This window comes from Phyllostomus hastatus, unplaced genomic scaffold (assembly GCF_019186645.2).
Source record: "Phyllostomus hastatus isolate PE091 unplaced genomic scaffold, TTU_PhHast_1.1 phas_scaffold_182, whole genome shotgun sequence".
NCBI classification, from domain to species: Eukaryota; Metazoa; Chordata; class Mammalia; order Chiroptera; family Phyllostomidae; genus Phyllostomus; species Phyllostomus hastatus.
In genome coordinates, this window is record NW_025334013.1 from 10,871,853 (window position 1) to 10,898,398 (window position 26,546).

Genomic DNA, 26,546 nt, shown 5'->3' on the forward strand with positions numbered 1-26,546 from the left:
AGGGCCTCCCCCTCTCTGCTGACCCTCATACCTGACCCCCTCTCTGTGCTGCCCCCCTCCCCAGCTGTGAGCATGTGAGGGGGGCAGGTGTTCTTAGCTGCCCTCCGAGTTCTGCTGGGGCAGCTGGCACTTCTGGGAGCACCAGAGAGCTGGGCCACTGTCCCCCGGGGCATCAGAAGGTTGGGCCTGAGTGCGCACCCTAACCCCCATGCGGTCTCGGCCAGTCACCCACTCTGCACCGCTGTCTCCCCCTGCGTGGCCAGGGCCAGCACCTCCTTGCAGGGCGGGCAGCCTGTGCCCCACCCCCAGCCCAGCCAGGCCTGTCATCCCACTTGTCTTCTCCTTCAGCCAGGCCCTCATCCCAGAACCTTCTCGTGGGCCCAGCTGGTGGGAAAGCAACCTCCGGGTCTCCTCTGCACCCCACCTTTGCCGCTTTCTTTCCTGGCCCCATTTCCTCCCCCCACCCCAGTACCTGGCCTCTCCCAGCCCCTCCCCCTCGGCCCCTTTCCCCCTCACCCCGTTAGCACCACCGCCTCCTCAGCCTCCTGCACCTCTGCAGACTGGATCCTCTCTGCCCACCCCTTTCTTCTAGACCCCCTTTTTCTCCCTCCTCCTTTCTTTCCTCTCAGCTCCAGCCCCCAGCCCCCTCCCGTTCCTGCCCCTCATCTCTCTCCTTCTCCACCCCTTCTCTCACTTCTGGGGTTCTCTCCCAAACACCTTCTTTCTCCATCTTCAGCCCCTCCCCTCACCCCGTCCTCCTCCCTGTTCCCCTCTCCATTTCTCCTTTCCCAGTGCTTCCCTCCCGTCTCTCGGACTTGTCCAGCCCCCCAACGCTGGGCCTGCAGGCTGGGCTGGTTGCGGGTTCCGGGGGCCCAGCCGACCTGGGTCCAGGCAGGGGTGGGGGCCGTGGGGGGGGTGGAAGGGGGGATCTGGCTGGATCAGCCACCCCTCCCTGTGCGCTGCACCGCGGCCACTGCCACCGCTGCCGCCGCCGCGCCTTTGATCCATGGCCCGAGGCCGCCTGACAGTGGAAAATGCGGGGAGACAAAACCACTCAGTCAAAGTGATTCCCAACAACTGTCTCCCCGAGATAAGGACGCGCTCGGGCTCGGCCGCCTGCTTAATTCCTGCTGCCCGGCCTGGGATGGGGAGCAGCGGCGGGCCGGCCGCCCCCGGACCCCGAGCGAGCGGCAGCCAAGGCCGGGCCCATGGTTGCAGGTCCTGTGGTCACAGGTCCTGCCTTCGCCATCTGTCCCAGGCGAGCAGTGGCCGGGGACAGGGCCGGCGAGGCTGGCCCAGCGGAAGAAGCAGATGGGCATTTTCCTCGTTGGCAGTGCCTCCCGGGAGGACTTCCTCTCCCATCCCCAGCCCGCGCACGCAGGCCTCTTCGCCAGTGCCCGTGCTGGAACGTTCTCTCCCCTCTCTCCGCTCGCCGCCCGCACCCTAGGCCTCTCTCTGGCCTCAGCTCCTTGGCCACTCCCTCTCGGAAGTCTGCCCTGTTTGCCTCTGAATGTTAACTTTGTGGGTACTGTCCTCTCCCCCTAAAGCCGGGACCGGGCTCTCCTGGTAGCCTGTTTCAGGCACAAAGCCTGGCGTGCAGCTGGGGGCCAGTCAACGGTAGTGGGCACCCACTGGGCACTGGGCATCCATCCTGTGCCCAGCTGTGGCCCCTGCCTTCAAGGACTTTCCAGTCAGTTCCATGAGAGGCAAGCAAGTGAGCCGGGAGTCAGAAGCCTCCAGAGAGGAGGGGATGCCCCAGGCAGGGGCCGAGGAGGGGTGTCAGCGGCCCCCGGCCCCCTCCTGCCAAGGGGAATGAATACCTTTGGCCTGGCTAGGCTGGAGGGACCACCTGGAGGTCTACCTTTGCTTCCTAAGCTCTTTCCTTGGTGGTTAGGTGATCAGGTTATATAAAGTGAGGCCAAAAGGGAACCTTCCCCATCCCGCCCGAGCCCCCCTTGGGGCTGTTTGTTGCTGGGACAGAGAGAGCCAGGGTGTTTGGGGTGATGGAAGCCGGCAGACGCCATGGGGAAGCGGATTCAGCTCAGGATGAGGAAGGGCTTTTCACGGCGGAACCGGCCGGGGGTGGGAAGGGGAAAGGGGTGCCCAGGCCGGTGTGGCTCGGTTGGTTGGAGCATCGTCCCGAAGCCAAAAGGTCACTGGTTTGATTCCCAGTCAGGGCACATGCCTGGGTTACAGGTTCAGTCCCCAGTTGGGACGCATGTGGGAGGCAACCGATCGATCGATGTCTCTCTCTCTTCCTCTCTCTTTTGAATGAGAATAAATCTAAAAAAAACAGAAGGAAAGGGCAGCCTTGTACAAAGCAGTGAGCCCACCGTCTCCGGGGTGGGGGTGGGGGTGCGGACAGAACCTGGTTTTGTCAGGGCTGTCAGAGAACCTGTTAAAAACCTGAGTTCCCAGGCTCCACCTGACGGGCTGACCCAGTGGGTCTCCTGCGGGCCTGGGGGATCTGGGTGTTAGAGGCGGCACCGTCTGAGGGGGGCCGCGGGTCTGAGCGCCGGCACGCGCATCCGCAGCCCTGGGCTGGGGAGCCTCGCCTCGACCCCGCTGCTGCTGCAGCACCCCGACCCCCTCTCCCCATCTCTCTGGGCAGCGATCCGGGGGAGGGGCCGTCTGAATGGAATGGGCATCCCATGTCCGGCAATCTTCAAGCCAGAAGTCACCCTCGGAATAGCGGAGCCACGGCCTCCTTTTACAAACAGAGACACCGGCCGTAGCCCCCCTCTTTCCACTGCCAAGGAAGACTCTGGGGTTAGCAGGGCTTGTCTGAGGGCCTGGCGGGTGTGGCAGTGGCCACATCATTTCAGGGGGGCGGGGGACAGCCTTTGCGGCCATCTCTGCTGCTCTGCTCCGGGTGGCCCAGACGAGCCCCGCCCCAACACTAAGCCCCGGGAGACCTTCCCCAGCACGGAGCACCAGGCAGGAGAAGGAGAGACGCGACGGGGATGTGTGAGGGCCCCCCACCCTGCCCGGCTCCTGTCCCCCGTCATGCTGGTCTGTGGGGCCACCAGAGAGTGCGGGAGGACTAAGGTCCTGTGAGGGCCTCAGGAAGGGTCTTCTACAAAAGGGCTGCGTCCAGGCTGGAGCAGAATCTCCTCAGCCCCACCCCTGGGACCACCTTCCATCCCCACCTGCGATAATGCCCCCCCAGGCCCAAACTCCCCAGGTTCCTTGCTGACTGCACCCCCAGTCACCTCCATCCTCCCTCTCTAGGTCTCTGGGGAGGAGCAGCTGTCCCACCTAGGGTCCTGTCTGGCTTTGGCCCTTAAAGTCGCAGGGTCACTGTTTCAGCAGCAGTTCCTGTCACCCCTGATCTGTTCAGACCCAGTGGTCAGGCAGGTATTTGCAGCCGTCTGATCCTCCCTGACCCCAAGGGCCTGGAGTCATCGCACCCATTCTGCAGACTCAGGGTCCCCAGCAAGAGACATTGCCAGAGCCCACCGGTCAGGTCTGCCCCGTGCGGGACTGAATTCCCTCCTCCACGCCGGGCTGCCGGAGCGGGCAGGGCCTAGACCACACTCCCGCTACTCCAGGTCTGGTCTGCCCTTGAACAAGACCCCAGGGGATCTGAGAAGCACAGGCTGAAATGACCTCATCGTGCCCTCCCCAACTCCCCAGCTCTGAGACGCCCCGTCAGCTCCCTGCAGTGACCCACAGTGGACTGACCACCCAGGACAGTAGAGGAGTGAGGAGGGAAGAGGCTTGGGAGGGAAGCTGAACACCTCCCCCAGAGGTCCCCAGGAAGAAGCAGGGGGCCGGGGAGGCAGGGCTGAGGGTTCCCGCAGCCCCATGACTCTTCTCTGTGCTCACAGCCAGCTGACGAGGGCGCGAGCCCGGGGAGATGAGCTCCGGGGCTGATTCGGGAGGCACCTCCGACTGCGGGTGCAGAAGGATGTGGAAGTGGACGGAGAGACCCATAGCGAGAATCAGGGTGTGAGGTGCCAGTGGAGAGAAGAGAGGTGGGTCCAGGCAGACACTCGGAACTGTCGAGGAAAGTCGGGGACAGAGCGGCAGCGCAGACAGAGAGTCCAGGAGAGAAGCACATGCGAGAGACACCCGGAGACTGAGAGAGACAGAAACAGGAAGAGAGAGAGACACACACACACACACACACACACACACACACACACACAGAGGTGTGCAGACAGCAACCTCGAGAGACCCGACATTGAATCCGGCCCGCCACCTCCGAGCTGGCTGCCCTGGGGAGGGAACCCGCCTTGGGTTCCTCCGTCAGCGGGAACAGCAGCAGCAGTGTGGTCCCTTCCTTCTCCTCCTCCGTGGTAACCTGCCAGCGCCCAGCCTCTCTGCATGCGTCTTTCTCCCGCCCCCAGTCCAGGGGTCCGTGGCAGGGACCTTTACCAAGCAAAGCGGGCTTCCCCGGGGCCCAAACCCCAGATGTCCCACCCCTGGCCCCCGGCCTCCTGGTATGGCGGTGGTTGGTCCCAGGGCCCCAAGAGCCCGGGGTGAGAAGTCCTGCCCTTTTGCCAAGTGTTTCCCTTTAGTTCCAGATGCCACCCTGACAGGTGCTCCCCTGTGATTAATGTCCCCACCCCCGAGGCCTGGGACCAGCCTTCCTCCCCAGACCAGAGTTGGTGGGTGTGTGGGCTGCCCCAGGACCAAGCCTCCCAGAACCACCCCCGCCCCATCCCGCCTCTTTGTCAGCCTTCCCCAGCCCTGGCAGCGGAGAAGAGACCCCTCCTCCAAGCCACCTCAGATGAGCCAGCCGACTGAGTTGGCGTGCGAGTCTCTGTTTTCAGTCCCCATCGGCGTCACAGTGGTGGGGAACACCGCTGGTGCCGCGGTGAGCAGGCCCGTGTCCGCAGAGCGCCCGGAGCTCCTGCGGGCACAGCAGAGAGGCCGCTGGGAGGCCCCGCAGCCCTGAGAGCGGGGTCAGCGATGGTGGACGCGGGTAGCTCGGCTGCTGGTGACTCACCAGGCCGTGTCCGGGGGCACGCAGGCTTCGGCCGCTCGAAGGCCCTGTGCCGTGCGGCCGGGGCACGGAGCAGAGGCAGTTGGGGGTGGGGCCGGGTGGGTCGGGGGACCGCTGTCAGAGCTGGGGACCGTGGTTGGAGATGGGGGCTGAGTGTCCAGTCGGTCCCGGTGGAACTGGAGCACCACCCCCTAAGTTAAACAGGAGATCGTAACACTTGGGCAATCTCACTGTCTAGTCAGAAACGGTGGTTATCGGCTGTGTGATCTGGAACGCTCCGTGCCTCAGTTTCCTCAACTATACTACGTGGATGGTGTAGTCCTACTCCAGAGGGCTGTTATGAGGGATAAATGGGTAAACACGTGAAATACCTGGAATGCCGCGGGGCATGGAGGGAGCGTGGAAGGACTCCGGGCTAGAATTACGAGTGGGTGCAGCAGCCGGGCCATGGAGTCGGGCGGTGATGGGAGCTGGGGACCCAGGCCGGCACTGGGGTCTCCGCTAGGGTTCCTTTCCCCACCTTGCCCACCCCCTTCCCGTGCACCCCACGGCAGCGCCTCCCCTGCCCAGCCCACAGCGCCAGCCAGACAGTCACTGTCTCCTCCCGCATCTCTCCCGCATCTCTCCCGGGCCCCGAGACTGAAAGGAGACGACGTCTCTCCGCGCAGCCCCCCCAGCCTCTTGTTTGTTTGGTACGTCGGAGCCGAGGGCACATTTCTGCTAATTTTGTGGCTGCCTTTATCAAACGAGGATTCACAGACGCTTTATCCTCGATAAGTGGATTAGTCGGTGTGCTAAACAAGACGGTGTGGGACTCGGGGGCTGCTCCGGAGAAGGTATTTGTTTAGGAAAGAATGAGCCTGCGTCGCCTGCCCCGTGCAGGTGAGGCAGGCAGGGCCCCAGGTAGCTGGAGGGCCCTCCGTGCTCCTCCCTGGCAGGGGGAGCCCTGATTGGTGGGAACTCTCTCCACAGCGCAGGCAAGGAGGGGAGGGGAGGCTGGGTTTCAGAAGGATGACCCCCGGGCCCCTCTGGGGAGGGGACAGTGGAGCCCGGCATTCAGTCCAGCTGCCGGGCACACCTGGGCGCCTTTGGAGAAGGTCACCTCCTTAGGCAGCCGCTCCTCCTTCCCTATCTCCAGCCTCCCTGCACCTTTCCCTCCCTACCTTCCCCTCCTCCTAGCCTTTTACTCCCTTTCCGTTTCCTTTCTTCCTCCCTCAACCATCTCCAGTGGCCTTTTTTGCTAAGTCCTGGGAGTCCAGACATGGGTAAGGCCTGGCCCTTGCTTTTACAGACAAAAGCACAAACCCAAGCCAACTAATTAATAGGCCCTCACACTAGGCACAAGGAGCCATTCTGGTTCCACACCGGGCTTCTCAAACCTCTGCCCAAAGTACCCCTGATGATAGTGGAGCGTGTTCCCCCAGAGGCCCTGCAGGGGGTATCACAGATGTTCACAGATTATCTTTAAAACGCACACTCGTTTTGCATTCTTTGCCACAGTGGAGCCATCTCGGTTGGCCATAATAATGAAATAAATTAGCATCGGGTCAAGTTGACTCCCCAGGAAGTCGCACCGTGCTCGGCGCGTGAGTTTGCACAGCACGTGATAGCGCGGTATCGTGGGTGTGGGCACCGAGGGAGGAGTAGAGGAGGGCTGAATGTCGACCGTGTGAGTGACCAGGAGGGTCATGAAGTCACAGACAGAAACAGGGAGTGCAGGAGGAGGGCCTGGATGGGGCTGGGGGCGGGGTGTGGAGGTCAAGGCCAAGAGGTCAGGGCAGAGACGTGGATTTCAGAGCCACATCTCCACAGAGACGCTTAGGAGGAGTGAGATGCTCAGGGAGAAAGGAGAGAAAGAGGCTGGGAGGATGCCTGGGTCTACCTGTTCCTGCAGAGGTCCCTGCCCTGTGCTGCAGCAAGAATCTGGTTGAAGGTGAGAGGGGGGGAAGCAGAGACTCTAAGATGGAAAGCAAAGGAGAGGATGGAGCAGAGCATTTGGGTCCCCAGCTGGTCCTTAGCAGCGTCTGTCCTCCCCAAGCTGCCTCCAGCTGAGTGTCATTTTGCTATTTATTTACATGTAATTATTGCTATGAGGTGCAGATATTAACGCTGTCAAGAGCAATTTGCTCTGACATTTTTCACTCGCTCAGTGCCCCCGCCGCTCTCGCCGGAGCCCAGGGCTCTCCCTGCTCCGGCTGCCGCGCGCTCGGTGGCCAGGGCGGGAACCACCCAGCCGGCAAGGAGCGGTGTCGGCGAGCGCACCCGGCTCCTCTGCAAACTCATTAAGCTTTGAAATTGAATTTGGTCAGGGAGAGGGCTTGCTGGGCCCTACTCCGCCCGGCCGAGGCTGGCTCAAGGCCTCCCTGCCCTGGCTTCCTCTGAGAAAACCGGGCAGGGGCTGGGCTGCTCGGGGCAGGGCCAGTGCCTGGGGCTGGCAGAGGGCAGCACGTAAAGACGATGGAAGGTCACGGTCAGAGGCGAGAGCGTGTACAGGCTCAAGGTGGCTATGGCACAAAGGTCAGGCGTGGTGGCTAGAATCCTCTCAACGCAGTTTCCTGTCACCCCACAGGAAAATCGGGCAGCTCTGCCTCTAGGGATTTATTGCAATGGACAACTATAGCCCCCCGAGAAAGAGGCTTTCCTATGGAGCCAGTGGAGCACCTCAGCCAGCCCGCAGGGGAGGATGGCGCCGTGGAGCACGACAGGTGCTGGGCCGGCCCTGAAGCGGGTCCTGTAGGCAGACGCTAGAAAGAGCATCAGCTTTGGAGTTACATCTTCTGAGTTGACGTTTTAGCCCACCACTTACTAAGTAATTCGCAGGCTTGGGTCAATTACTTAGCTTCCCACAGCCTCAGCTTTCTGATCTTGAACACAGAGCAGCAAATACCCCTCCGTCACTGGACCTGAGAGAGTTCGATGCTGGCCCTTATTTGATCTCATGGGAAGGCGCCAGCGAAAGCTTCGCACTGTCACCACTGCTACCTGACAGGGAGGCCACCTGGCTGCCACCGCTGTCGTGGAAAGACACTAGGGGTGGCAAAATGCATTTGAATTTCAGGAAGATAAAAATGCCCATCCTTCTGACAGCTGTGGTCAGGAGTAAATGGCGGTGCTGCCTGCGCATAGTAGGTACTTGGCACTTATTAGGTGCTTAATCATGGAAGACATGGTTTGGTTTTTTTTTTTTTTTTTGAACCTTTTGATAACCAGAGGCCGTTTTATAGAAGAGGAAACTGAGGATCACTCATTCCTTCCCTCCACTGAAAGGACTTGGCTCCCGGGAGAGGGCAGGCGGGGCCTGGGCTATCACGGCCACGAGTCCCTAACGCATGGTGATATGTGCCAGCTTGTGCGCCCAGGTACTAACGAGGCCTGCCTGCCACCACTCACTCCCTGCCACGGCCAATCTGCGTTCACGTCTCTGGCAATTACGGAGGGGGAGCCCCCCACCCCCACGCCAGGGGTCCAAGAGCCCAGGCCTCCCCATCCTCCTCCTCCTCCTCTCCCAGCCTGGGCCCGGTGAGCCAAGGGGGCGCTCGTCCTAGCCCCCGCGGCCCTCCTGCCTCCCCCCTACCCCTCGCTCAGCCAATTAGGCCCCTGACACCTGGAGCCGCTGACAAACTGTTTCTGTCACTTGCTCTCTGTCTTTCATTAGGGGCCCCGCAGAGGAGGGGGAGCGGGAGGGGAGGGGGAGGAGATGGGATCTTTCATGCTTAGTAAGGCCAAATACATTAATTACAAAACGGCCATTTGCCGCGTGAAAGTGTGCTAATTAAATTTATGCAATCATTATCTTTAAATAGTCATATCTTTCCCAGCGATCGGCCCCTTCCTTCTCCAGCCCGGCTGCCGCTCCGAGCAGAGCCGCACTAATCCCTCGTCCGCCATTATCGCGCCATCGGAGACGGTCTTGCGTCCCGCCGAGCCCCACCAGCTCCGGCGCCCTCCGGCGGCCAGGGGCCCTCGGACCCGCCCCGGCGCAGACACCTCCAGACTCGGGCCAGCCCAGGATCCTCCCAGGAAGGGAGGGGGGCGAATTCAGGCTCTCTCCAGGGTTTCCAGATATTTCTACATCTCTAGATTTTTGGAGATTGACATTTTGTAGGCAGAACATTGAAAGTGTGTGTGTGTGTGTGTGTGTGTGTGTATGTATCAGAGTTTGTAGCTTGTGGGACAATGAGTGGGAAGTCATTCTGTGCAGCCCCTCACTTCCACAGAGTCTTCAGATAAAGCCTCCAGGGACCCCTGTGGTGGGGAGGGGGCTCTGAAATCGGTTGAGCTGAGGGCTGGGTGCGAGTATCCACAAGACCCTCCGTGGTTCTTCGCATTCATCCACCTCTGTGCCAGGCCCTGTGCTGGGGATAAACAGATGGATTCACTCCCTCATTCACTCACTCACGCATTCGGGAATTCAGCCAGACATTCACTCACTCACAGATGTTTGTTGGGCACCTACTATGTGCCGGGCACTAGGAGTAGGACACCAAGTCTACCCGCAGCAGTGCCTGGTCAGATCCAGGGTCCGGATCCTTCCGTGTCCAGGGCGGAAGGCGGGGCCACAGTGGGGCTGACAGCTTTCTCTGGGCGAGGCCCAAACCTGAGACTTCACAGCCTTTTGTGGCTCAGCCTCTCAGAGCCTCGCCCTCCACACGCTAGGAGGCTCTTACCGAAGTCTCGGCTGAATCCTTTCTCTGCAGAGATTCCTCTTTGGTCACACACGGCCTGTCTTATGAGTCTTCTCGGGCCTCGCATGTTGAACTCCCACGGGGGAGGAAGAGATGACGTGCCAGAGGGTGGGGTGGGGACCCCCCGCCCGGTCCGAGAGGGCAGCCAATGACCCGGTGCTCACTGAGTGCCCTCTGAGCCCCTGAGTCCCCATGCCCTCGGTGAGGTCAGCGAGAGAGGTCAATAGGACACGTGCCTACATGGGAGTACACGTGAAGTACTTGAGTACACGCATACACACAATACACATGACAATCACACATGCGGGCACACAGACTTATAGTATCCACACGCATGCACACACCGACTCACAAGCACACACGATTCACACATAGACCATGCACAGTGCTCCCACGTGCACATATGTGCGTACACACACACACACACACACACACTAATCTCACACATGTGATAGTCCCACAGACACCTGCTCAGCACACACACACACGAGTCAGAATGGCCCAGAGCCTTTAGTGGTAATGAAGAGCACGGCCAGGGCAGGTGTTCTTGCCCCCACGCTGCCAGGCATCCCCTAGGAAATTCTGGATGAGCCCCGAAGCCTCAGTTTCCTCAGCTGAAAAATGGGCTAGCAGTGCTTCCTAGCTCGGTTCCAGGCTGGAAGGGAAATGCTTTGGAAACCAGGGTGCTGCGCCCGTGCAGAGAGGGACGGCAGGCAGATGCAGGGGACCCTCCCTGGGAAGCCGGGTGTTGGTGGTGGGTGAGGGACTGGAGTCGGGGGCTGAGGCTGAGGTCGGGGGAAGGCCAGGCCTGGACGTCGGCTCTCCTGGTGGGCGGGCGCCCCTGGATGAGCTGTGGACGTACGTGGAGAGGGTGCAGGGAGAGAGAGGGCCAGGAGCCAGAGATGGCAGGGAGAGGGGGCGGGAACAGGGAAACCTGCAGAAAATCTTGTTTGGAAGCTCAAAGTCAGCACCCGAAGCCCATTACCGCTGTCCACAGGGGGCAGGGAGAGGGGAGGGGGCCGGATCCTCTTAGCAGAACGGAGCAGGGGGAGTGGGGAGGCAAAGGGTGGGCCGCCTGGGTGGGTGATTTCCCGCTGGCACTAATCCCAGCGTGGAGCTGGGGACAGGCGGCGGAACGGGCAGGGGTCTGTTGGTGTGACTTGTATCCTGGTGTCTGTTGCCGGCTGGAGGAGGGGTCGTGGAGGCACACGGGCGAGCCTTGGTGCGCTGGCGATCACGGAGTCATGAGGCTGCAGTGCACACAGCTGTGTGTGTGACTTCACCTGCACACCTCTGAAGCGTGTGGATCGTGTGTGGCCTCGCGGTGCATGGGGGTGGGGGGTGTTTTCATGTGCATTCTCGTGTGTTCGCGTGAGCCTGTGTGAGGCTGTGGGTGTTCCGGCATGAGCGTCTGTTGCATTCTGGGGGGGCCGGGGTGTGCTCGTGTCTCCCCCCACCTGAGTGTGGATGTATAGCTTTATGGCGTGTGCGTAGCAATCGTGGTGATGATTGGACAGTGCGGTACTTAACCTTGCTGCCCCTCAGAATGCACTGGAATGAGCTGTAAAAAATTCTGGTGCCCAGATCCTTAGAACAACGAACCAGAATCTCTAAGGGGTGGGGCCTGGGCATCCGCATTTTGAAAGACTCTTCAACGGATTCCACTGGGCAGCCGAGGTGTAGAAGCAGTGACTGAGTGGACAAACCCCAGGAGAGCGGCCCTGGCCCTTCTTTTCACAGAGATGGACACGGGGACGGACTCCAGGCCTCAGACCCTTAGGGACCAGGGCAAGTCGCGAGCTGGGTTGTCCCAGCCTGGGACAGTCCTAGGCCCAAAGGAGACCTGCTTCACCCAGTCCAGACAAACGTGGCTTTCCATTCCCGGCGAGCCGTGCCCTTCCTCGCCTCCTGTCTGCGGGCTGCCCCCCAAACATGCCCGCTCCTTCCACCTCTAGTGGGAGCCAAGGGAGTGAATCAGAGGGCGGGCCGGGGCTGCTACCGGACGTGAGGACATGAGGCTTGGAGATAAGCATGGTCAGTGCCCGAGCCAGCGGGCCCTCTCGGAGCCAAGCCTGAGGCGGGGGCAGGAGGGGAGAGGCAGTGGGCCACCGGCCTGCTCGTCTGCTATGGTTGTGTGGTGACGCGCTCCCCAAGGGCAAGTGCCTCCGTTCTCTGAACCTCAGTTTCCCCACATGTGAAATGCAGCAGTCTCAAGGTGCCTCTCGGGTTTCATGGGTGTCTTCTGGCGTGTTTCCATGTAAGTGTGTGCGCATGCTCGATGTCCTGATGAGTTTAAGAAAAGGAGAGATGCACCTGTGAAGGATTTTCATGCTGGGTCCTCGGAGTTTTGATGGAAAGCTATTTGGCCAACTAGACAAGAGGCGTTTTTGAGTGACGGATCCCCTTCCTGGCTTCAGGTGTGGGCTGTCCGGTGTGAGTTCTGGGCCGTGCCACGACTCGACTGGAGACTTCACAGGTTCCCCGTCAGGGCCCCATGTCTTTTGACACACACGCACCCTCACGGCCGATGAGCACATGCAGGCCAAAGGGGGGCGGGGCGTATCCAAGGGACACACCTCTGGCTGCCTTTCCAGAGCTGAGACCACAACTCCCTCACGGAGGCGGAGTCATTAATTCTCTGTCCAGAAAGCACCCACTGTGCGCCAGGCCCCCTGGGGAAGAAGAGATGATGACAACATAGTCCCCGACCGGGAGCAGCAATCCCCTGAGTCTGTCCTCGAGGAATCATTTCTGCCTGCGGCCAGGTCCCTTCCAAACGGGTGGGGGAGGCGGGGGAGACCTTGCATTTACCGAGAACCAGTGGTGTGCCAGGTGCCGTCTTAATGCGTTTTACTCATTTAATCCTTTCAGCGACCCTACAGGCAGCTACAAGCATTATCATTCCCATTATACAGATGAGAAAACCGAGGCCCAGGAGGTTAAGGAAATTGCCCAGGGCCACAGCTAGCCCGCAGCAGAGCGTGGATGCTACTGCAGACCCTCTGCACCCGGAGTGCGCGGTGTGCCTGCCCACCTGCCCGCCGGCGTGAGCGCGCTTTGGCTCCGTTCCAGCCCCAGTCTCACCTCCAGGTCCAATGTCCCGACCTCATCCGTCTCAGCCCCTGCCCCTCCCTCCCTCCACTACCTTCTGCGGAGGCCCCCCGCTCATTTACCCCGAACCCTGCCACGGAGCCCCCGTGATGGCGATCACCCCTTCTAATTGCAGCCTTGCTCCCAGAGCCACGTGCGGTTATCACAGAGGGTGCAGATCTCTCGGCTCAGCCTCCACGGCCCCAGGCCCTGCGGGCCAGCTCAGGAACGGAGGGAATTAATTACATTTCTCCCAGCCCCTTCTTTTAAAGTAGGGGAGCGCCAGCAAGTCCCGGGGGAGGGGGCGGGGAGCAGAGGATGTGGAAGGGGGGCTGGCACGGGGCTCCCTCGGCTCCCACCCGCCCCCCCCAAACCTGCAAGCCTCTCCCCAGCGGCAGAAGGGGGGTGTGAGCCAGCCCCTTATTGATTTAGTCTGGTGGAGGCTGGGACTGATTTAGAGCAGAGGGGGAGGAAGGGGCTGGGGGCGGGCGGGGGCCAGGGCCGGTGGGGGGGTAGAGGAAGGGACGGCTGTCACTCAGCCTGACGGACAGCCGGGAGATTTGCCTTCAGATAAAACCTTACAGATGTGGAGGTCGGTATTGATTTTGAGTTAGTAACGGTAACGTACCAAGAAGTAATACATTAGTGAAAGCAAGGTCACCGGGAAAAAAGTAAAACCCACCAGGGAGAGGCCTGAGCATTCTTGAGGGGGGTGGATTACCGCATCAGACCAGGACTTCCTCAAGTTCAAAAGTTTGCAGGCTCCAGACCGCGGCTAGGCCCCTGATGGTGGGCAAACGCTTTCCGCTTCCGAGGGCCAAAAGGGACTCGGGGGAGTCCACAGGCCAACCGGAGGCTGGAGGGCCACCCGGGCCTGCGGGGCTCTGCTCCGCGGGCTGCCGAGAGCCTCTCTCTGCACTCTGTCCATCCTCGCCAGCACTGCTGGTGGTGGGGAAGAACAGGCCGGAAGTCGGGGAGACCCGGGTTCATATCCCGGCCCTGCCACTCACCGGCTGTGTTCGCTCGGGTGCACCATTCACTCCCCCATCTGCAGAGTGGGGGCCGTCATAGTCTGTTTCCTTGAGGAGTCACTGCTCCTACCTCCCACCTCCCGCCAGCTGAGCCCTGCCCCGTTTGCTTGGAAGCTGCCATGCGCAGAGACGCGCAGAGACGGGCTGGATGGAGTGGAATGGAAGCCCTTTGATCCACGGGCCTCCAGGGCCTCTGGAGCAGAGTGAGCAGATGCCCGCCCCCGCCATTCACACCTACCCCAGATGGGGATTCGGTTTGGTGTTCCAGGGCAAATCCCGCTGAGCCAATCCCGTTACAGCAAGAGCTCCCTGGGCCTGAGCTGATTCGGAGCTGCCTGGTAATGGCCCAGGGTCCGAGGCCTCCTGAGCCGCTGGGCGCCACGCACGTCCCTCTGACAAAGGATTCTCCTTGCGGTGTGCACGGTTTTCACTCCCACCGGTGACCTTCCCACTACTCTCCGCGCCCACCTCAGGGCCTTTGCACGTGCCAGTGCCCCTGCCTGGAAAGCCGTCTGCTACTTCTCCTCGTGGCGTGCTCTTTTTGCTACTGATCACGCCTGTTTTGGGGAGGTCTTGCCTGACCGGCTCTGGAAAGGTGTCGGGGCAGGTAAAGGACAAAAGAGGGGTGTCCCCAGCGCTGAGGGGAGTGGGTTGAGAGCATCAAGGAAAGAGACATAGGGGGAAGGACCCCCACCAGTAGCTGCCCAGGAGACAAGCTGGCCAGTCCCTGGAGGAAGAACCTCTATAGGGGTCGCGTGCCTAGAAGTCATCTTTGAGAGTCAGTCTCGGTGCTCACCAGCAGAGCGAGTGGGGTCTGGCCCACCGGCCCTACTGTGAGATGGGGAGGAGCCCCAGCCCTGCATGGGCCTCAGGTTTGTCATCTGAGAAATGGGCCTCACAGCTCCGTCCCACATGTCTCTGTAGGGCTCTGGATTGGGAGAGTCACATGGGTTTGTGGCTGAGAAAGACGGTGGCGGAGGCGGAGGCGGAGGCCGGGAAGAAGGGGACTGGCAGGGTGGGGCTGCTAACTCTTGGGCGCTCCCCCTTGTGCCCGGCTGGACACGGAGCCCCTCCCGTGCAGAGCACATCCGGCCCCCCTGCCACACTCTGAGTCAGGCCGGCGTCACCTGAGTGAGGGCACACGGCCCCTCGGGATGGGGCGGCCACAGAGGGTCGGGGACGCCCGGAGGCGGCACAGCCGGGGAGTGGAGACGCTCCGTGCCTTTTCCTGGCCTGAGGATGATGATGCGGCCATGCCCTCGCGTCAGGGGCAGGGGCAAGTCCAGAGTGAGAAGGCAACCATTTACAGAGATGTCATCAGCCTCAAGGTCGTTGCTTGGCTGTCCTTTGCCCCCTGTGTCCCGGGAGGTGGGTGGGGAAACCAGGAGTCAGAGAGCACAGCCGTGTGCCCAGCGTGGACAGTGGCATGTTCTTCAGCTTGGTGTCGGGCAGACTGTCAGCCAGCCTGGCCCCACCGGGCACGGGGCCCCCCTCCCGTAGGGGGTGGCATTCCCAGAGGTTGCCAGGTCCTGGGCCCTGCAGGTTGGAGGCACAAAGATCAGGCCCCTCCTCCCCCGCCCCCCCCCCCAGACTGCTCTCTCACTCGGCAGGGAGTCCTGCCGCCTGCCCCCTTCTCCCCACTGTCTCTTCTGGAGAGCTGGACAGCACGTGTCACCTCCCCCAGGTGGACCCCCTGGCTGGCTGGGGGCCCTCCTCTGGGCTCATACCATCCCCTGAGCTGCCTTTATGACAGCTCGTCACTCCATACCCTGATGATCTGTTGCCTTGTGCCCCCCTGCCCCAGACCCAAACACCCCCCGAGCTGAGGGCCCTGACCATGGCTGTCTGTCCTCTGAAGTCCCAGGGCTCCGCCTCAGGCCTGGTGTCTAGGCCCCACCAATGCGTGTTTGCTGAATGAATGCGTGAGCACACCAGTGAACCGACACCAGGTGCTTTAAGCGGAGTTTCTAGAGATGAGCCTCACCCTGTCGGTCCGAGTTGCCAGTTGAGAGATTTCTGTTTGCTGAGCCAAGCCGCTCAAGGAGGGGGGGACGGCTGCAGACATCTGGGGGCTGCCAGAATCGAGGAAAGGTTCTGGGGAGGCCACTGGACAGACTGGCCGTGTGCACGGGTGTCGTGAATTCCCAGAAGGGCACCAGGTCTTGGCCAAGGTCAAAAGCATAGCTGGCCTAGCATGGGGTGAGGGCTGAAGCCGACAGACCCAAGTCCTGCTCTGACCTTTGTGCTGGAAGGCGGGGCGTCCCGGTCTGTTGGGGGAGGCACAGTCCCTGTCCTCGGGAAGCTCCCTGTCCGATAAGAGAGGCATAATTAGCTAGTGTGTTCATTCATTCCTCTGTGCACTTGGGCATTCATTCATCCAGTCAGGCCTGGGGCTAGAGAGGGGAGCAGGCCCCGCCTCACCCCAGAGCTCACAGCAGAGGAAGCCTCCATGGGTCAGAACCTGACCAGGAGAAGCCACTAACTCTCTCACCCACAAGGACAAGCAGACAGGTCACCCGAAGATCTTGATGCTGCAGGGACCTCCAGAGACAACCTCCAGCAATGGCCTGTCTGGGGCCGGCCTGGCGCCATCCCTGCGGTGCTGGCATCTTTGGGGTCCTTCACGCACCCACCCCGGCCGCTCAGCCGACGCGGATGGTCTCTCCCCACAGGTGATGAGCATTCTGAGCAACCCCAGCGCGGTGCCGCCGCAGCCGCAGGCCGACTTCTCCATCTCCCCGCTGCACGGCGGCCTGGACTCGGCCCCCTCCATCTCGGCCAGCTGCAGCCAGCGGGCGGACTCCATCAAGCCGGGGGACAGCCTGCCCACCTCCCAGTCCTACTGCCCACCCACCTACAGCACCACCGGCTACAGCGTGGACCCCGTGGCTGGCTACCAGTACGGCCAGTACAGCCAGAGTGAGTGCCCGGCGCCCTGGCCTCCCCCTGCCCACCCCACCCCCTGCTTATTCATAGAGAGAGCTACAAGGGGGTGTTGGGGTGGGGGTTCCCATCTCACAGATGAGGACGTGGAGGTCCAGAAAGGAGGAACAGCCGTTCTAGGATGATGCGGAGCTGGACCCCTGCCGTGGCGCTGCTGCCGCCGCCGCAGAGGAAAGCCGACCCGCGGGCGCACAGGGCTGGGCAAAAGCGGGTTCACGGTCGTTCCCACGGGAAGACACTCAGCTTACGATTCTTACAACAGCTCGGCCAGCTCAGAAGAATGCCGCTCCCAACTGTAAACCTGCTTTTGCCCACTCCTGCATAATATGAGCCTCAAATGGCATTTAAAATTTCCATGGAGCCACACTGTATTTTCTTTATTTCATTATTTTTTAATCCTCACCCAAGGATGTGTTTATTGAGAGAGAGAGAGAGAGAGAACCATGGATGTGAGAGAGAAACATTGATGGATCACCTTCCTGTGGGCGCCCCTACTGGGGATCAAACCTGCAAGCTAGACATGTGCCCTGACCGGGAATCGAACCCACAACCTTTTCGTGTATGGGCCGACACACTTAACTCACTGAGCCACCCAGCCAGGGCTAAGAAGCCATTATTTTAAAATGTGAGAAATAAGTTATTTTTTAAATAATGTTTAACTTAATAACTTAAGTTAAAAATGTGAGCAAAGTTATTTTTACTAACGTATTTTATTTAACACATTCTATCTAAAAGGCGATCATTTTGACATACAATCCATATAAAATTATTAATGAGATGTTTTACATTCTTTTCTTCGTTCTACCTCTTTGAAATACATCCCGTTTTTGTTCAGACACAAAGTATTCGTTGGAAACGCTTGATCTGCGTTAATGTTTCCTAAAATTTACTACTGGGGAAGTTGTGGGTTTACACGCCCACGTTGTTCCAAAGATACTGAAAAGTTTCCCACCCACGAAATTAAACTGAATTTGAGTTTTTAAATTTAAATGAGGTGAAATGAAATCAAAAATGTAAAATTCGGCTCCTCAGTCTCACTGGCCGCCTGTCAGGTGCTCCGGAGCCGCCGTGGCTGGCGGCCGCGGAGTGGGAGGGACAGTGTGGCCTTAGGGACCCTGCCCTTTTCTGTCCCCTGGCCGCGGGGCACTGCTGCATTTGGAGTCCTGTCCTCTACCCCTGTCCTCAGCCTCAGTTTCCCAAAATTCTGGGCGGGTCTCGCACACCCAGCCCAGTCACAGTTCCCTTGAGCACTCTGCTTGGAGGCGGGCATGCAAACCCTCAGACCAAAAGCTCCGAAGGCAGCCCAGCCCCAGCTCCCAGCTGCTGGCCGGGGCAGCGGCAGGGCAGGCCAAGAGGGCACAGGTCGCCAAGGTCACTGGCTGCTCCCCCTGCCCCACCTCCCGGCAAAGGCCTCACCTGCTGGTGTCAAACTAATCAGAAGGGCGTGTGGCGAGAGAGGGTGAGACCTCCCCGCCCAAGGCCATCCTCACACACGCCCCCACCCTCGCCGCAGCCCCGGCCCGGCCTCGCTGACCTCTGCTTCCTGTTCCCCACACCAGCCCGCTGCTCCTCGTATGACCTTGGCCTCCACGGCTAAATGAGGGCCAGCTGTGCTGGCCTCCACATCCCAGCTGTGTTCACGGCTCCCTCCTGCATGTGCATCTTTGAATATGATAAATGTGCACACCTGTGTGTGCATGAGAGTGAATACGTGTTTGGATGTGTTACAGTTTGTGCGTGTCTGTGTGTGTATTTGCGAGGATTCCAGCATACAGGTGTTAGTGCACACATTCTTGTGCACAGGCGAGTGTGTGTGTGGGGGTGTAAACATGAGTGGCACATGCAGGGATGTGTGCATATGATTATTCACACACTTGTGAGTTTAAATTAGCATATGGTGCATATATGGTTTGCGCATGAGCTTTTATGTGAGCACACATGCACACATATGCTCACGTATGTGCGGCTATAACGTGTGTTTACACGTGCATTCCAGTGTGCATGTGTCTGTGGCTGTGCCTCTGTTTGACATGTGGTGTGTGTATGTTATGTGGGCGTGTTTAATAAAGATGTGGGGGGTGGGGTGCACATATGTGTAACTATGCACATGTGTGCATGTGTGCCTGAATGTGCCTGTATTGGGAGGGTGTATGTGGACAGGTACATGACGTGTGCCGTGTGTAAATATGGGCATGTGCACATGTGAGTGCATAGGCGTGGCCATGTGCTCCTGTATATAGCTGTGCGTCCAGGCTTGGACACACGGTGTTGTCTGTGTGTACAACCATGTGTGGATGTGTGCACCTGGGGAGCAAGTGTGTGGAGGCACAATAACACGTGGGTGCATGTACGTCTGAGCGTAGGGTGCGTCCATGCGCATCATGTGTTTCCAGAGGAGCCGAGGGCGACCGCTGCCCCAGCCACACGCCCGGGCGCAGAGCCGCGGCCCACATGTGCTCTTGATAAAGAGTTTAGAGCCCCGGCCTGGGGCAGGCGTTAGTCACACCCGGAGCCCCGTGCCCGGCTCCAGGGGCGCCTGCCCAGCTCGGAAATAAAATTAACCCCGAGTCAGCACAGGGGTGGTGAGGGAGGGGGGATCAAAAGGGAAAGGGCCCAGGAGGCGAGAAAGGAGTGTTTGTTCCCCTCTGCTCCTAGAAGCTGGCAGCAGGGATCCCTCCCCCCCTGGGCCCCACTCCCACCCCCCTCTAGCTCCACCCCTGCTCCCCTGGCTCCTCCTCCTGACTCAGAGCACATCTCCAGCCCCACCCAGCCCAGAGGGAAGGAGCATGAGACCCGACCCCACCCCACAGAGGCTCTGGGGTTGGGCTGGGAGGGGCCTGAGGGAGTCTGCCCCACTGGCACCCGGAGAGTGGGCAAGGCACTCTGCTTCTCTGAGCTGCAGTTTTGCCATCTGTGAAATAGGGGCCCGGGGATTAGACTCAGCCTTCTCAAAATGTTCCATTGTAGCATCTCCCTCCCTAACATTCATGGCTTCACACCCACCTGGGCTGCACAGAGGCGCACACACAGAGAGTAACTTCTACAAGAGTGTTCGTGAGTATGTGTATGTGCATGGCTTCGAGGTGTAAGATACAGAAGTGTGTGTGTGTGTGTGTGTGTGTGTGAAGGAAGGAGAAATGGCCTTTTATTGAGCATCTACTGTGGGCCTGGCAGCCCTCCCTCGCAGCCATCCGGTATAGTGTGATGCCCGGTGGACAGATGAGGCAATGGGATCCCGGAGAGGTGGTTCGCCCGAGGTCACACCGCTGTGTGCGTCTGCGTATGTGCATGGCCCCACCCACGGCCCCGCCCCAGAGGGCCTCGCCTTCAGGTGTGCACGGCACATGCACACGGGCCAGACCCTTAAAGGGCAGAGTGCACGCCCTCTCCCCGGCACGGGGGTACCGCCACACCCTCCTCTCCTGCCCCCGGCCGCTGTCCGTCCATCTGTCTTTCTGCCCTGTCCCCAGAGCGGGTCGGGGTAGGGGGACAGGGACAGGGCACGCGGCAGATTAATATGGCCCTGGTGCTCCCAGAGGCCAGGGCCGCACTAATGACGGGGCTGATAGAACGCAGAAGTGTGAAAAGAATTTTAATAGATCTGACAACTCTAATAAGAACTGGTGTCTGGAAGGGTCCTCCTCTGGGGCCGCGGGCTGACAAGATGCTGACGGCTGAGATTTGTTTACCGGTTGGCATCACGGCCGCATCTCCTGCCAACTCCCGATTAATCTAATTTGAGACGTTTGGAGCCCGAGAGTGGGTGCGAGGCAGAGGAGGGGAGGCGCGGAGAGACAGAGGGACAGAGGGACAGGGAGGGCCGCTGATGGAGGCCGTGATGAGAAATGCCACAGCCCCGCCCTCGCCGACCCCCGGCTGCGCCCCGGGGAGAGGCAGGCTCTGCGGCACTCCGGGTGCCCTTGGCATTGGCCGGGTCGGCAGTAGAGTTTGGCTTCTTGCGCACCTTGGTGGGGCCTGGGGAAGCTCCTACTGTGTGCTGGGGCCATGGCTGGTAACTGGGAGAAGCTAAAGAGGAAGGGACAGAGCGATCAGAGGAGCAAACAGGACAACTCAGGCTCTGCCCTCTCACGCGTGGGGCGTGGCTCTGGGCCAGCAAGTCTTTCTGCGCCTCAGTGTCCACCTCTGTAAAATGGGAGCAGCCGTACCTACAGCCTGGGGCTGTTGAAAGAACTCAGTGGGACCTCGTCCGCCTGGCCCATAGCAAGGGCTCGTACATGGGCAGGCAGGGGATCTCCCTTTGTTGTTCTCATCACTGTCATCCAAAGCCAGACCTACCCGCCCCATCCGTAGGAAGAGCTGGAGAGGCTGGCATCAGAGGGCGGCATCATGTGGAGTAAGGAGGGGTGCGTGGAGCCTGGGGTGATTCAGGAAGGGTCACCACCCTTGACCCTGTGCCCTTGGAGAAGTCACTTACATTTCCAGAGTGGAAAAGGAGGCCAGTGCAGGATCTGGGGTGTGCCCCGTGCACTCTTAGTGCTGGGGTTATTATACTGTAGGAGGCTGCTGGGTGAAGTCGTGGGGGTGGTCAGGAGCCACATCAGACTGCTGGGTTTGAATCCCGGCTCCACAGCTTAGCAGCCACGTAATCCTGCAAATTATGCCGTTTCTCAGGGAGGGGTCCCCGTTTCCTCATCTGTTACAAGGGGGTAATGATGATACTACCAGCCTCAGAGAGCTGTTGTGAGATGGTGCATGGAAACTGCCTAGGACAGGAGCAAGCTCTCAGTAAACGTTAGCTCCTCCTCCTCCTGTTCCCATGGCGACTCTGAAAACTAGACTCCTCCCCATTGGGCGGGCCCAAGAGCCCAGATAAGGCAGCAGCAGGCTGCAGAGAGGGTGTGGCCAGAGGAACAGGGTCCCCTGAGGCTAGAGATGGGAGATTCTGCTACGCCCACCCAAAGTAAGGGGCTGACCCAGACAGGGCAGGGCTGGCCCCCACCACCTCTGCCCAACCAGCTGGGAGAGTAAAGAAGGAGTGACCTCAGGCACCACCCAGCGCTCAGCCCAGGACCCAGCCCAGGACCTGTGCACCTTCTTTAGGAATCCAGGGGGCCCTGCCCTGCGCCAGCCCTCTGTGCTCAGCATCTTAAAGCACATTGTCCCACTTGATCCTCATCACAGCCCTTTTGGAGGATAGAACTTGTTCTTTCCATTGAGTGGGCAAGGAAACAGGTCTGGAACGGCAAGGGGATTCGCCCAGTGCCACGCGCACAGGAGGTAGTTGGGGCTCTGTATTGCCCTCTTCACTTTCCTTCTTGCCCCCTCGGAGGTCACATCTGATTTTTTTTAAGATTTTATTTATTTATTTTTAGAGAGGGAAGAGAGGGAGAAAGAGAGAGAGAGAGAGAAACATCAATGTGCGGTTGCTGGGGGCCGTGGCCTGCAACCCAGGCATGTGCCCTGACTGGGAATCAAACCTGCGACACTTTGGTTCCCAGCCGGAGCTCAATCCACTGAGCGACGCCAGCCAGGGCTCCACATCTGATTATTAAATTAGCGGCCCACGTCTGCTGAGCTCGTTGTGTGCCAGGCACAGTGCTAACCAACCAACCACGTTATATGCATTTCCCATTTTATTCTCACCACAGCTCTTCAGCCTAAGTGCCATTATTATTTATCCCCATTTTACAGACAAGGAAACTGAGGCTTGGGTAGGTGAAGTGGGATACTCAAAATTACACAGAGTTGGCAGGCACAGGATCTGAACCTAGGTCATTTGAACCCCAAGGCAATGTGGCCTTCTGTAGCTCAGTTCTTGGGCCTTGCCCTCTGGCCCTCCCCATCACCTCCTGGCTCCACCCACCTACCCTGGGCAGAGCCCTCAGCTTCAGGGAGGCGTGCAGAATGTCACAGCGTCCCTCAGTGGGCAGGTGACAAAGCTAGTGTTGGGCTCAGCCTCGTGATCCCTGGTGCAACGCTCTGTCCATCTTCCTCTCACCCTTGGATTTGAGAGGTCCCGGGGGGCAGGGCAGTGGCCACAGCCGAGATTCTGGCTCGGGAAGCAGCATCTGTGGGCCTCGGGAGGCCTTGGTCACACGCCAGTCTGATCACTTGGTCAGGGCTGATTTCTGCCGTGGCCTCAGGCAGGTGCAGTTAACACAGCCCAGACAACACGTGCACGCGCAGTTGTACCTGTGCACGCACACACTCTGACACATGTGCATGGCTTAGGTGGAACTCACCTGTGCACAGTTACCTGTCCATGCACAAGCATTCCCACAGTTCCGCTCATGCGGGTGCACACAACTCACCCACATCCGTGCACATGCACTTGTGCACGATTGCTCACGTGGGAACATTCATGTTCACACCCATTGCTACCTCACCAGGATTCTCATTTCCACTCTTCTCTCTCTCACACACACACATGAGCACACACCTCAAACTCTCATCCCTTTCCCCTGGGTGACCAGAATTGACAAGGCTGACAGTCTCAGCTTCCTGCAAATCAGGGCCCTGGCTCCTCCCCTGAACAGACTCAACTCAACTGCGAAAGCAGCTTTAAGTTTTGAGTAAGGGGCCTTGCTTTGCCTGCTCCGCGAGCTCGGTTCGGGGCCCAAAGAAGGCAGAAGGACCTTGCCCTGGTTACCACCTGGGTCCCGGGGGATGCTCACTGAAGGCGGACCAGTTCTTCACTCAGCAATGTGGGTGTCCTCTGGACCTCCCTACAGGACCCGCGAGAGAGCTGAGGTTCTAATTATTATTATTGTTATTATTATTGAGTGTTAAGTAAATATTTGCTGAATGATTGGAGAGAGGTGAGAAGAAAGAGCTTTATGATGAGATGGATGGATGGACGGACAAACCAATGGATGGATAAAGGAATGGATGAGGGATCTATGTATGAATGGATGGGTGTGTATGTGGGTGGATGGCTTGATGGCTAGATACAGGGCAGATAGAAGAATAGGAAAAAGAACTTTAATTTCTAGGAGTTTTCTTTTTTTTTTTTGTCTTTCCAGCTGCTGTTGATTACCTGGCCAAAAACGTGAGCCTCTCCACGCAGCGCCGCATGAAGCTCGGGGAGCACTCCGCGGTGCTGGGACTCCTGCCGGTGGAGACTGGCCAGGCCTACTAGGGCCCCTGGGGCGACTTGCCCCACCCCATGCCCCAGCTCAGCCCTCACTGCTCCCCCAACCTCCCAGCCTCAGTCCCCTCCTGGCCCTGGGGGTCCCAGGAGGCCAGGCAAGGAGCCCATTCCCTTCTCACAGCCAGCCCTCTGGGCATGCGCAGCTGGTCCCTCCCTCCCCTGCGGCTGGAGACCTGGAGTGCCCCCCACCTTGGAGTCTGCCCCTGTACTTTCTCCCTGGGAGGGTTTCTGGTCAGCCCACTGTCCTTGCCCAGTCCAACGCTGTCGCGGCCTCTGTGCCGGCTGAGGCACAGGCATGGGAGGTCACCCCCAAATAGAGCACCATGAGCACCCAAGGGAGGGTGGTGTTTGGGTTGAGGTCCTGGGGCCCTTGGACTCCAGCAGGTACCCTGGCCAGAGGCAGGGGCGGAGCTCGCAGGCTGCTCCCTGCTGGAAGTGCTGGGAGCCAGTCCCTCCAGGTGGGTGCCTGGCCCAGGGCCGGAACCTCAGCCCACTCCTCCTCTGGACGCTGGGACTGCACAGAGAGGGAACCGAGCCCTAGGGTTTCCCAGGGAAGTCGCCCAGGAGTTCTGAGGACTTCGGGACCCTCCCCACACACCTCTGTTGGGTGGAGGGGGGAATCCAGCAGGGGCAGGGAGCTGAGAAAACCAGGAAGGGACTTAACCAGGGGGTGGGGCCATGTGGGGGCGGGGCTCGTCACCCATAGAGTGGCCCAAGATACAAGGACCCAATACGGCATCCAGAAGCAGCTGGCTTTCATGCTGAAGCCCAAGTTTCAATTTCACCCACCCCGTGTGGGGCGTGGGGAGCCCACAAAACCCTCAGTGTTCACATTCACTGGATCGGATGAGGGGGGAAGGGATCAACTGTCGAGGACCCCGGAGTGGAGAGGCATAGGGCAGCTCAGAAGGGGGTTTGTAACTGGGGTCCCTCTGCTTGCGGGCAGCAACCCTTTGTTGTCAGAGGCTTCAACTCAGCGTAGCTTTGACTTCTCACAAAGCCTCCGCAGAGACCCGAGCTGCAGGCTCCGTCTTCTAGGACGGGGCCTCCATCTGCCGGGGAGTCCCTTCAAATTGCCGGGGGCCGGGGGGCGGGGGTGGTGCCCAGAGCTCTGGAGAAGCGTTCTTGGACCAGCAGGGACTACTTGCTCCACTGATTCCCCTTGGCACTTGGGGGAAGGGGACATGTCCCTGTCCCACCCAGAGTGGCGTCTTCCAGTGTTGACTCACTCCTGGCCAAGAGGCCTCTGTCTCCTAGCGCAGCACTCCCTGCACAGCGGTGCTGAGCTAGGAGACAGAGGCCGGTGGTCTTCAAACCGCCACCCCTGGGCGGAGGGGGATGCCGACAGTTCTGGAGCAGAGGGACATGCCCTCCTCAGCCACTCCAGCGGCCCCTCAAGCTCCTTTTCTTTAGAGTCAGGACCTCTGGGGAAGGGTTCACGCCCCTGACTACGCCTCCCTTGGAACTTTGCACCGCCTTCCCGCTTATCCAAACTGGATTCATCTTCACCGTCACCATCGTTGTAATCTACACTCGGATCGCCCTTCTCAAGTGCTGCCGGGTTAAAGGCACTGTGACGGGAGACACAGCACCAAATCCACAAGGACTGGACCAAGTGGCTTGTCCCCATCTGGGCACGGGAGGCCACCTCTTCGCTCCAGCCCGGCCTCTCGCCCTCAGCTGACGAGACATTCCCAGAGGGCTGGGCTGCGGCTTTGAGAGTTGAGCTGAGCTCCTCCATCCTGGGAGCCGGGACACTTTCCTGCATGGATGCCACCTCTGTGAATAATAATGCTCACTTGTCTCTCGCCTTCAGACTCAGGCACACCACACCCATCCTGGACCCTGCCAGGGAGGGTGGCCCGTATCTCTGGTTTAGAAGAACCTATTAATAGTTGGGGACAAACAGACTCTCTGGTAGCAGCGGACACCCAAGCCGTGTGGTGTGGCCCATCAAGTTCAGCCCAGGTTTCCGCTGGCACATCTGTCTCAGGAGACTTTGGGCTCTTTCAGCTCCGGACAAGAAGGAAGACTGTGCCATCCCCTGGTGGCCCAGTCCATGCTTCCGCAGCTCTCACAGCCAGGAAACAGCTCTTCCTTAAGATCAGTCACAGTCTTCATTCACATTCCTCCAATGGCCGACCCTCCTCCTGGAGGCCTGGCTCAGAAATCGCCTGAGCCTCTCTCTACCCCATTCCCCAGGCGAAGGGATGTCAGGCAGGTGACATCGAAACTGCTCAGTTCTACCCCCAGGAGGTGACATTCCACTGCAGGGACCAATCCCAATCTCTGCCCCCCATGATGAAATATGGGAATAAACCAAATGATTTCTCATCACGCCCAGCCTCTCTGGAGTTCTCCCAAACCACCATCTTGCTACAATGTAGGACTTACTCCCCACCCACCGGGGGCCCCCACTCCCCTCAGAAAGAGACCCTGACCCAGACAGGTTTTCTCCTAAGTGCCCATGTATTGCTTTGTTTAGCCAACCCCGCCTGTAAAACTCGGCCTTGTGTTGGCAGCTCACAACTCAACCAGACAGAGGGTGTGGGGTGAGAGGTGCGAGGCCCCACACTCTTGAGGGTTGAGCGCAGCCTGAGAAAGGAGACCTGAATCCCAGGGGCTGGGCCAGCCCAGAAACAACCCCCCATGCACCCCTGTAAATAGAGTCTGTAGCAAAATAAGATGTTCCCTCCAACCGATCACAAGTAGCTGTTGGTCCTCCCTACGGGCAG

The 26,546-nt window shown here is 59.6% G+C and overlaps 1 protein-coding gene across 3 annotated transcripts in view; it reads left to right on the forward strand.

The window, feature by feature from the left end:
- PAX7 (paired box 7) overlaps positions 1-23,799 on the forward strand; it is a 96,302-nt gene extending 72,503 nt beyond the window's left edge. For 2 of the 3 annotated variants that reach the window (XM_045859441.1, XM_045859442.1), the window contains exons 8-9: positions 16,430-16,676; positions 23,684-23,799. In XM_045859441.1, coding sequence (XP_045715397.1) covers positions 16,430-16,676; positions 23,684-23,799 — 363 coding nt within the window. Of the gene's footprint in view, positions 1-6,655; positions 6,678-15,179; positions 15,201-16,403; positions 16,677-23,683 lie in introns of all 3 variants that reach the window. The other variant, XM_045859440.1, reaches the window with a different exon arrangement.
- The last annotated feature ends 2,747 nt before the right edge of the window (positions 23,800-26,546 follow it).